The 12,302-nt window shown below is 32.5% G+C and overlaps 1 protein-coding gene across 2 annotated transcripts; it reads right to left on the minus strand.

Moving 5' to 3' along the window:
• Positions 1-1,235: 1,235 nt before the first annotated feature.
• Positions 1,236-11,979, minus strand: LOC124821384 (mRNA capping enzyme family protein). Of its 2 annotated transcripts, none has more exons than XM_088092982.1 (13): positions 11,572-11,979; positions 10,789-10,928; positions 10,639-10,707; positions 10,474-10,545; positions 9,243-9,344; positions 5,960-6,016; positions 4,252-4,390; positions 3,646-3,710; positions 3,477-3,527; positions 3,163-3,225; positions 2,927-3,050; positions 2,711-2,772; positions 1,236-1,634 (listed from the first exon to the last, which is right to left on the minus strand). In XM_088092982.1, exons 1-13 carry the CDS (start codon positions 11,645-11,647, stop codon positions 1,539-1,541), a joined length of 1,116 nt encoding a protein of 371 aa, XP_087949108.1. In that variant the 5' UTR covers positions 11,648-11,979; the 3' UTR covers positions 1,236-1,538. The 2 variants fall into 2 exon arrangements, 1 of the variants encoding a protein (XP_087949108.1); XR_015780288.1 differs by having other exon boundaries at positions 1,558-1,634; positions 2,871-3,050.
• Positions 11,980-12,302: the final 323 nt, after the last annotated feature.

The following is a 12,302-nucleotide window of genomic DNA, read 5'->3' on the forward strand; positions in this document are numbered from 1 at the left end:
ATTTAGTTTCGTGGTTTCCACTTCTATAATTATTACATGGAAATAGAGAATATTATAGGGGAAAGTACTCCGTAGCAAGGAGCTCAGAAAGGTTTTGTGATATAGATATTTTGTATATGTATATATTTATAATGTGTTTATGGCCCTATAAATGATATGTAAAAATATTTTCAAAATTTTCAATAAGAGGACGATTGTAAACATAATTAATTATACGTATATGAATTATTTACAAAGATGTGAGATATTTAGTAAAGCGATAAATGGTAATATAACTTTAAAGTAGGAGTGTTACATTTTTTGTATTTCATAGTTTATCAAGGGTTTTAAAATGTTAGTATATCTATAAAAAAATAAAAAGTATAAATAATTTCTTTTTCTTATATTTATAAAAACTAAATAGAGAAATTGTTAAAATTTCATCTCTTAAAGAAAACAAAAATGTCATATTTTTCTAGTTGAGCTTATAGTAAGAATTTATAAAATAAAAAAAAGAATAAGAATTGGCATAGTGAAGGATACATGTCTTATTTTAGAACGTAATCATAAATAACAACTAGTTATTCATGTAGTTCTCACGAAAGTAATAAGACCAATGTACTTGAAGAAGAGAGAGTAGACTATTGTTTTCAAATTTTTTTAATCAAAATAACTAAAAATTTATTCAAGCCTTATCAGAATTACAATACTTGATTGAAAAATGCTCTAAAATATATCAAGGACTAGAAAGGAAACTGGTAGAGAAGAGAAGAGGAATACCATGCAGAGAAACAAAAGGAGAGAAACAAAACCAGAGTTCTGAGTTAATCTGGGTATAACTATGAGAAAATTATTTTGGTAGAAGTGCAATATATTAAAAACCATAATTTTATTTGTCAAAAATTTTATAATTATTGACCTGACACTATAATTTTGTAGCTTAAAATCTATATATCATAAATAGATATCTGTTTAAAATATCTTAAATGTTAAGACTAGAAAATAAAGTAGTATCAAACAAAATTTTAAAACTTGAATTTTAAAAGGCTGATTAAGACCAGACTAACATGGTCCTTTCACATTCTCATAAGTTTCTCACAACTCTTTCGTAATTAACTGTAACAATTTAAGACAAGAAAAGATTAGACAATTCAGCATCAAACTGAGATGACTCAAAAACAAGTTTTATATTTAACATATTCTTCCCTAGAAAATGAAGAAAACCCGATTTCTATACATTATAAATTTCTTGAAAATTTGAAATGCTAAATAAGGATGGTTTTTCAATATTCACTGATAGTCTCATCTGCTGAAACAGGGAAGAATATATTAGTGTGAGGGAGTTTGCTAAAATAAACTGCCACATGTCTAATCCAGAACCAGAAGCTAATACAAATTTGGAGGTACAAATTTTGTTTTGAATAATTTATAGTGCACCCTACAAAAATTCAAGCAGCAAAAAGGTTGCTAGAGGTCAAGATTGTGAGATCAAAAGTAATGGCATCTTCATGCCCTAATCCATTCCATGCTAGAAATTTGAGAAACAGGTTGTAGTTTGTTCAGTAATCAGTAATGTACATGATGTCTTCCTCTGCAATGTGCATGGACCCACGATCCCTTCTGCTACCCTGTTGGCTTTTGTCAGGTTGACCTCGCTGTGTCATTACATCAATACCCCCATTTCAGCTTTCTCTCTAATACCAGTTTTCCTTTAAATTTGTTTATCCTAAAACATAATCTTATTTTCTTTTAGTCCTATTCTATCTATATGTTTTAATTTTACTCCTTATAATTTGTTGTTCCTTTTGAATTAGTCCCTTTGAACAATATTACAATAATACTAAAGAAACAAAAACAACATATATTAATAAAACATTCTCTTAGCAAACTCCACATGGAATGTTTTCATGTCATAGACAAAATTCTTCACAATATAATATAACCTCCATGCCGTTTGATGGAGACAATGTTTTACATTATTTTCATAAAATGCAAGAACAAAATAAATATATAGTTTAGTTTAGATACGGAACACAATTTTTAAATAAAGATGAAAAACATATTTAGCATTTACTAAAAAGCCTACAAAAAAAGAGAGACCAAAACGTAAATCAAGAATTTTACAAGGGCTTAGAGTCAACAAAAATTTAGGAATCAAAAAGCCAAATATTATCAACATGCAAATTTTTAGTACTCCCAGATCACCTACTTGTAGTTTATCCTTTTTCTATGTATAAACCACCAGTATCTTATCTTTCACTCAAGGCAATTTTGTTCAAATCAAACAAGAACGCTATAGATAAATTAATTTCGAGCATTTGACATAATTTGCATTCTTAGGAATACATTTTAATACTTGGCTTCCATTAGAGGAAAAAAGAAAACAATAAAAAGGAAACGAGGAGTAATGTGGAGAGGATGTATTATTTAACAGATAAAAATAAAGAAATAGGAAATTTTTTTACCATTTCTTTGGATGAATAGAAGGGAGTGAAAATAAATATATAAATAAATTATATAAAACTCTTATACTAACTAAAACTAAATAAATTTAACAAAAAATATTCTTTTTACTATAACTTTTTCTTCTTACTTCTTATTTCTACTCTTAAACAGAGTATGAAAATTTGGTATTTCTATTCCTGTCTTAGTTATCTCACTTCCTTTCTCGAAGATAAAGAAGGATTGAAGTTTTTCTTTTTAAGAGCCAACTCAAGTGCTTGTTACTTACCTTTCTCAATACAAATGACATGTATAAATATGCTGCCTCCCATTCATCAGCTGAGAGTGTACCTGATATAGAAGTATGCACAAGTACTACATTACTAGGATTCCCACGAACCACAACACCTAAAAATAGGATTTCACACAAAAGAGACTGGGAAACGCACTGTTCCATGAAGTTAAATGGAAATTGAAATGGAAAACAGTAGGCACAAAGGCTTACTATTATCTTGGTTTCCATCTCCCAATGCACCTAGTCTTCGCATGAGCTCCACAAATTCCGGTTTTTTCATATACTCGTGCACAAATTCGTGCGAGTTCTTTGCGAAAACAAGCTCAAAGTCATACTGTAAATGTTAAGTTTAAATAAGTAGTCTATGAAAACAAGTCATTGTAATCAACACTTACCCCAGAAGAGCTAGAAATTTGGCAGGTTATCACAGACAGTGTGCTACATACCTCTTCAGCTAACGACTTGAATATGTGGAAGGGAACAATCCATTCAGGACAATCAACAGCATCCTGAAACAAAGAAATTATGTCTTAAATGTAGGGATAGAAATTAAAAGTATAGAAATTTTAAAGTGAACTAAATAAGAGACAAGGTCTTTGAATGATAAAATCATAATACTTGTTACACAAAGGTTCTCCATTTATGCATGCACAAAGTCATATATCGCATTGTAATTTGACAAGGAAACTGCAAACCAACTTGTGTAATGAGAAAACAGCTACTTGATATTCAGAAAAGGAAGATTAGAAAGAAATTATACCTCCAAATGGAACGTATACTTTATTCCAAAGGGGCTGGAAGATTTAAATTTCTGAATCACATAAGTAGAATTTCAAGTAAGTAGAATTCACAAAATCATTTCCATAATTATAGAGGTTTCTGGCCTTAAAAAATGAAAGATGGCGCAAAGATCAGGAGGACAAACTTACCTTATCAGAAAATTCTTCATCAAAACGCACCCAATAGACACTGTTACCGAAATTTAATCCTTCAGCTGCAAATCACAGTGAAAATAGCATCTTCAATCAGGAATGAGGAAATAGATCTGCCATACCCAACAAAATCCCCCACTTATATGAAGCAAATGATCAAAGCGTGTTATTGGTGAAGCACATGTCATTCAAAATAATTTATTAGTTCAATTCCAAATAGGAAATTTCGCAAGCAGAGAAGAAACCCCAGAAGTGCAAAACTCTACCGGTGAAATTATCGTTTCTATTCTTGTTGATAACATAAACATGTCGAGGGATGAAGATTTCTATATGCATTGAGACATTTTAAATGACAAAGTACCAAATTCCTACACATACTATTGTTTTAATTAAAACTATTAACACAAACATTAAACATACCAACAAGTCAACATGAACTGTTTTAATAAAATGTTATTAATTTCTATCAACTTTTTTAAAATAAAAAAATGATTTCTTATTTCACTACATGAGGTCAGTCACAAGACAAAGCATTGCAAAGGACTTCATTAAATACTAAATTTATTTTAAAAGAATAATAATAATTGAACATGCAAGAAAAACCTTCTCTAAGCTTCTTGACAATCACATTGGCATCAGGCATAGTTCCAATGAAAATGCCTCCTGGGCGAAGTAAAGCTGACACATTAGCTAATGCTTGCCGGGCACGAGCTTCTGTAGACCATGAGTAATGCAATGCAAACTGCACATTTAAAATGTTTAAGACTAAATCCAACATTCACTCTCAAGATGTAAAGAAGTTCATAATTTATTGAGACAATGTAGTATTAAATGGTATGGTGATGTCGCTTCTACTGACAAAACAGTACAGTGGTTTTTCTTATTAAAAGAAAAAGGGAGCAGTAATCAAGAATATAAATAACGGTTGACGCATAATTTAATTACACTTTTATTTTTGTATCAAAGAAACTGCAGTAAAACAAGGGCTTTGCAAGAACAAAATTAGATTTTGTTAGATATATTATATTTATCTTATCTTTATCTTTTATTTTTAGTTTGTTACTATTTCTTATTTGTATTTTGAACTTAGCCCATATTTCTTTTATTACAGATAGACCCTATGTGTATATTCAACAACAGGGAGATTAATCTCATACATAGTTTTTTTACTTTCAACATGGTATCAGAGCCTAAGGTTCTTTTGAGAAATTTTTTTTTTTTCCTCTGCCACTACATCCACCGCTGTCGACGACAGCGCCCTCTACCACGGTCGGCAGCGCCATCTTCTACTACCGTCATCTACCGGTGTCACTACTGGAGTTTCAATTTCGACCGACTATCACACAGTTTTGATCGTCTCGGTTAAGCGACCACCGTGTCGTCAACGACACCTTCATCGGATCTCCTATGCACTCTTAGCACCTTTTGAAATTGTGAATCTGCTCCATTTTCCGTCGTGCGTGTGGCATATCTCGTCTCCTCTTAGGAAGCTATTTAGAGCGTCAAGGTCTCTCTTTTTCCTCTTTCAGAGTTGTCGTGTGTGGTCGCACCTCTCAAGCAGCTATTCAAAGAATCAAGGTGGCTCTTTTTTCATTTTTCAGGTGCCTTGATTGGAGAATCTTGAATTTTTAAGGTTTCTCTATTCTTTTCATCCATGCCTTCTTCCGCGATTGTCTCTTCTGACCTCCCTTTTGTCACCATTGCGCTTGACCCGTCTATATATGTTTTTTCTCCAGTGGCAAAGATAGTTTTTGTTAGTTTATTTATAGCTGTGGTGGCTCTTCAATAATGATCTCTTTATCCACTGGATGTCAACAATGCATTCCTTAACGGCGAATTGTAAGATGAGATTTTATATGGAGCAACCTCTGAGATTTGTTGCTCAGGGAGAATCTTCTAGGTTGGTATTTTGTCTTCTATCTTCTATGTTGTCTTTGCAAATCATTAATAACTTGGTGTCAATCAAGTGCAGGTGTAGATATTTTCACTAAGTCTTTATGCATTATATTAGTAACAAGATTGGTACATACAATTTGTATGCACTAACTTGCGGGAGAGTGTTAGATATATTATTTTTATCTTTTCTGTATCTTTTATCTTTAGTTAGTTTGTTATTATTTCTTATCTGTATTCTGGACTTAACTCATATTTCTTCTATTATAAAAAAGGACCCTATGTGTATATTCAACAAAAGGAAGATTAATCCAATATATAGTTTTTCACTATATTCAACCGATTCCAAATAAATGTTTTTAAATGGAATAAAAGAAATCATAAGGGTATATAGTTGTGTTTTAAGAGTATCATTTACCTGGCAACTACAAATATCAAAAGGAGCATCATCCGCAAGAACTTTGTCCAAGCGAACCTGCAATTGCAAATGATATGAACAACGAGACCTTCTTTCAACATCTAAACAAAATTCAGAACTTGCTAACATCTAAATAAAATTCAGAACTTGGTATTGAACCCATTGAATTTGAATTATCGTATGCTGAATACTTTTGCAGATAGAACAAAAACAAAACAAAATGAGATAAAAAAAAAGGTTACTGAGAACAAGACATAATTAACAGATCAAAATATTCTGCTTAAACTTTGTTTAGTTTGACTTTGAGGGAAGGAATCTGATTTTAAATTGTGGTTTCTATTGTCGTTTGGTCATAATCCTTGATATTGCAAAAAACAGTGGACAAATGTAGTTGATGGGCGAACATAACTGTGATTGAAATATGATTGTGGCAATCGTAGCAGTAGATCGTTTATCAAACCTAGTGAATATCCCTCTATTTACAAATTTCTTCCCCCTCCTTTCATTCCCTCTTTAATTTGTTCCTAAAACTATTAAGAATTGTTAGGAACCTACAAATCCTAACACCACCTACTCTGCTATCAAAACAAAGTAACAAAGAGAAGTTTGGATTCCTTCACAACTGACACTAGGGTTAACAAAATTACACCCAAAAAGTGCACTCTCCTTTTCATTCTGGAAAATCCCTGTACATCAACCTAAAATATAAGCTGAAAAAACTCCACTACGACAGAGCCTATTTATTAGGTCAAACCGCACACAAACTAACCAGATACAGCTAATTACAATTTAGCCCCTTTTACTTTTTCCTCTTCTATAATAGATCGGTGAAAGTTGTTCCACTTCATTTTGGTCCTGTCTCCATTTCTAACAATACACCCTTCCTTTGAATCAATGTTGTCCTCAAGGATGAAATAGTGAAACTAAATACACCCTTCCTTTCATTCTTATTCATTGTTCAATTATTCAATGTTTGAATAGGCTGAAAAAATTTGTTGAACTCCCCCTGTAACTCTGTGGCAGTTCTGATTCCACTAGATGGTTCCCTTCAACTTTATTAAGTTCAGAAACATGGAACACAAGGTGAATCTGAGCCTGCTCAGGTAGTTGCAAATTGAATGTGACTGCTCCAATGTGCTGAAGAACAAAATAAGGTTCATAATATCTAACTACTAGTCTAAGGTCTTTCATAAACTACCAGTAAGGAGTGCAGTGTTTGCAGCACCTTGTTAAGTACTATTATACCAATACTCAGCCCATGCAATGAATTATACCCAACCTCTACGTTGTTATGAACAAAAAGAACTCAAATAGGTTTCCACTATTCTATTTGAAACTTTTGTTTGACCATTGAATTCCATTTGATTTGCTATTAGGGAAAGCAAATAAACATATCCACACAGGTACTTTCCAAACTCGTCCCAATTTTGATAAGGATTTCTGCATTGTCCAAATCCAAGAATGGATATCGGTAATACTGAATTTTTTAAATTGGATATATGACAGAAAAGGCCATTTACATAGCTGCCCTATCCCCGTCCTCATTCCTAAAACACCCTAGTTTATTAGGTAACCTAAAAAAACTTATATTCAATATTCTCTTTCAACTATTCAATCTCGAAATTCACAAAGTTCATTTAGATCCCCAAGATATTTTTCCTCTTATTGTTTACATATTTTTCCCTTTGTGTGTAGTTTCATCCAAGAGGTATATTGTATTTCAAAACACCAACCTCAGAATAAAAAAGTTTCTAGGACACATTTGATTTCTACTCCTTTTTAATATTTTCATTTATTGTTTATTTTTTTCACATGAAAATGTTTGATTCTCAAATTCAAATGGTCAATTGCATAAACCCTTAATTTATGAGTAACATTAAAAAACTTCTATTCTCGTATCTCTTTCGACCCTAGTTTTGTTTTATTTGAAGAACCTTTGTTTCACTAAAAAAAACCATTCTCTCTATGGTTCAACATATTTGTTATCCACCAAGTTTATTTAAATCTCCTAAGTATTTCACCCCTCATCACAACCTTGATCACACATTTTTTCTTGGTGTAATTTCATTCAAATTATGTATTGCATTTCAAAAACTGCAATCCTTAATTTCATCAAATCAACAAATTCTATCATTTTCACTCTTTTCTACAATTATTTGACCTTTATCCAATTATTATATAGTACTTTGATTTGATATTTACACAATTATAATTTCTTTTTTTGATATTTGACACTGAAAATGAATATTCAATATCATATTTAGTTTGCTGTGATTTTTATTTTTTTGTAAAAAAATATTGAATTAATATTTGGAACAATAAGTGGTTGAGAACAAACACAAGTCCAGGTATACTTTACAAATTTGTGTTTTAAGTTGTACCTTGTAACCTAAGTAATCCTTTCCAAAAGTGCCTCATAAATGTATGATCTCCTTAACAAAATCCTCAATAATCATTTCTTCAAAATCCTCATATATTCTCAATTTGTCCACCACCACTAGAACCACATCAAATCCTTTTGATTTTGGGAGTCCTGTAATGAAACCCATTCTAACTTCTTCCAGCTCGTATTTGGGATGGGCAAAGGATACAGCAAGCCCATGGGAGAAGATGCTTGGTATTTACTACTTTGACCCACTGACCTTTTTCTTCTTCAGAGGATTGATCAATCAGATTCACTAAATTATCCTCTTCCACATGATTTTTCTGATTATTGTCTCAAGAGTAACTTCTTGATATATTCAAGATTTGCCTTTTAGTTCTGAGATATCAGTTCTAGCTCACTAACCAATCTCTCTAAAGTTCCCACTCAATTCTCCATCATGATCAAATGCAGCAGGTCAGATCAATTGTTAGGAACCAAGAAACCAAAATCCTAACACAACACCAACTCTGCTACAAAAACAGAGTAACAGAAAGAGTTTGTATTCACAACACACACACCAGGGTAAAATAAATTACCCTCAAAAGAGACACTCTCCTTAGAAAACAGCAGTACATCAATCTAAAAAATAAGCTGAAACCCCCCCCACGACAACAGAGAGCCTATTTATTAGGCCAAACCGCATAATAACTACCCAGTTACAACTAATTACATTTAAACCCGTTTTAAGTTATTCACACTTCCTTTCCGTTTTGTCACCATTTTTAACACGAATAAATAGACATGAAATGTGAAGTACAAATCAAAACTTTAGTAAGTTAAATCTTACTTTTGGGATCTAATGAAGTTATCAATAAAAAATCATAGAATTTATTTTAAAAGCATAGAAATGATAATTACCTCATAACAATCTCCACATATAAGGCGAGCAGGAAATGTAAACTTTTTACGTCTCTGATGATGGTCAGCATCACCATTGTAACGTGTTCGACAGTCTTTGATCTGGAAAGATTGTTGAATTCAATAAGAAAATAGTGTGGACACATACATCATAATAACAATTAGTTTGACAAGATAAGGTATACAATGTTTCACCATGTAATGGGCATGGATTTGAACAATAAAATATAATTATAAGTGATCACCTAAAGTTGGGGAAATACATAACCAAAATGACAAATTTACTACCAATAGCAAAGGGATGATCTTAGGATCTAACTGCAAGGTCCAACTAGTGGATTACATTAGGAAGTTTTGATCTGTGGCTTATGAGCTCTTGATCTCCAAACTACAATGAATAGCTTTTGTCTATGAATGAAAGAAATGGGAATAATATCAATCTCAGACCACCTTCTTGAGCATCATCCATAAAGAGCACAGCTTCCATTTTTGGTTCATCAAAAGGCGATACTTCTATGTTTCTTATTGAAGCTGCTATATCTCATATTTGGCTACAGTTTTTCATAACTTTATTTCTTTGGATACATCACAGATACATACTAATGTAGTATTTGAGAGCATAGTTATAAATCTCAGATGGCAGTGGTAAACTCTGAAAGTGTAATGTCAAGGGGCGGGATGACTTTATTTTAAATAGTAGAACACAAACTTAAAAATTTATACTACACATGATAACACTAAAAAAAAAGAAAACCAAAATTAAAGAAATTCATGATAAATAATAGGGGACAAGTTTAATACACAATTACCACCAATCTTTGAACAACAAAAGAAAATAGTGATGAGATTAAAAAAAATGAAAGATGGTGGTGAAATTAAAATAAAAAGAACATAATAAGAAAGATAAAACTAGTAGAATGTGAATTGGGAAATCTAAAGGAAGAAGAAAAAATGTAACGGAATACATTAAAAAAATGGGTTTTTGATGCCTATATTATGGTAGCGCCACTATAGCAAGTGAAAAAGCTACCAATCCAATCCACTACAGCTCCAATATACCACGCTATTGACAACCATTATAGACAGTATTGGCATTGGATACACTAAGAAAATGCAAATATTGGTGTTTAATTTGCAAGATTGTACCCCTAATTCATCCCTATAAATGATATGATTTGGTGGAAGTCAATATGGAAGCATGATAAGAAAACCAGTGCAGGCTAATACTCACCGAGCCTTCGGCAATGTCAATACCAACATAATATCCAATTTTGGCCTTGTCCCATTTGATAAGATCACCACCCTGATAAACATTCATGAAACAAAAAAGGATGCTTGGCTAAGAAACTGGGAATGACTAGTGGCATTTAAACAACGACTGAAAACCCATTAACACCTTGCCACAGGCTAGATCAAGTACTGCATCTCCTCGACGAGCATAAAGCTGAATTAAAACGCTCTTAATCTGTTGAATGGAAGAAATTAATCTGCAATCATGTAGTAATCTGTGGGTAACACATGATATATTACAGAACACAAAACATACCCAGTTATTGAGTTTCTTCAAATGAATTATTGGACTGGCCTCCCGTTCTTCCAAAGTCTGGTTGGACCTTGCACTGTAATGATCAGCTACTTTCCGAGCAAAAATCTTCGTGCTTTCATCCTCAAGAAAATTTGCACCACCTAAACACAACTCATCAAACGATAATTAACACTAGAACCACAACCCCATATAAACCTGTTACAAGAAAAACATCTGCAATCACGTTTGCATATTCATCGTGATTCTTGATATTATAGAAAATTGTTAGCAGCTGATGCAGCCGCGGTTATAGTTGTGAACTAAGTTCCAGAACCTTCCAAAAAGTGGAAACAAATCCTCTAATGCCCACGATTGAATCATACAAACTCTTCTCACAATGACACGTCGCACCTCAAATTACTGTGAAGTTCATTTATATTTAATTGAGCAAGTTCATTGCAGTATTGCTTCAATCAAAATATGCAAGCAACTTTTTTTGAGCAATATGCAGTTAACAACCAGAAAAAACTCTACTTTTAACCACAATTCTCAAACTGCAACCCAATATTTCAAAACTAGGGGGGTGCACTTTAACTTCGTTCAATTGTCAATTGTTAACTCCGTATTTCAGACCAAACCCAATACAAAAGCCACAAAATTTTCCTTTAACCCCATTCCTCCACTTGGAAATTCAACCAACCTACAGTCTCAAACCCAATCAACCCCAGATCCACAAACCTTTCAAAACGGTGAAATAAAGATGAAAGAACAAATGGGCTAGTGCCAAAACACTAAAATATTTACCTTGAGGATCATGCCTAGCTTTGGATTGAGGTGGACCTACCGAGGTCGAAGGAGATTCCTGGTACCCACGTTTCATTGGGAGCAATAAATTGAAGAACAATGACACTCACTCACTCTGCGTACCAGAAGATGCTGCAATAATCGTTGAAGGATATATCAAAACAACAACCGAAACTGTTCCCAAGTTCTTCTTTCTTTCTTTTTTGCCAAAAACTGAGAGAATTGGGTGTGGCTTTTGCGTAGGGTTGTGTTCCTGTGGTTTATGTTCGATTTGAAGAGCGAAGAGTGGGAGTAAAAGTGAAAGATACTCAAAAAGCAACAAAATTTCTGGTCTGTGGAAGGATATATAGCGGTATGTTAATCGTGGTTCTGAAGGAGGCTGGGTTTCCTTCCCAACATGCTATTCAATTTGTGAATAAATTAATTAGAACCAAACCCTCAAATAAAGAAGTCAATTAAATAAAGATTAGTACTGAAGAAAATACCTAAATAACACAATTTATTAATTTTCTTATTTCCCCAATTTATCCATCATTTTTTTATAATAAAATAGTGCAATTTTATCGAAATTATTAAAATAGGTAAAATTTAAAAGAATATTAGAATTGGTATACTATGTTTTGGAAATTGTCTTTTTGTGGGCTCTATTTTCCTCTTATGATGTAAAATTAAACCAAAAAAAACATGTTTGAAAAAACTAAAGTGAAGTTGTTACGGACACACTATTTTAA

Source organism: Vigna umbellata, chromosome 6, assembly GCF_029865625.1.
Source record: "Vigna umbellata cultivar VRB3 chromosome 6, Vumbellata_1.0, whole genome shotgun sequence".
NCBI classification, from domain to species: domain Eukaryota; kingdom Viridiplantae; phylum Streptophyta; class Magnoliopsida; order Fabales; family Fabaceae; genus Vigna; species Vigna umbellata.

Bases quoted from the DNA above. Each gene is read 5' to 3' on its own strand.
- LOC124821384 (XM_088092982.1), bottom strand. From the start codon at position 11,647: ATGAAACGTGGGTACCAGGAATCTCCTTCGACCTCGGTAGGTCCACCT. The intron at 10,708-10,788 runs GTATGTTTTGTG...TCCATTCAACAG, and splicing joins TGAAGAAACTCAATAACTGG to ATTAAGAGCGTTTTAATTCA. The intron at 3,528-3,645 runs GTAAGTTTGTCC...TATGTGATTCAG, and splicing joins ATGAAGAATTTTCTGATAAG to AAATTTAAATCTTCCAGCCC.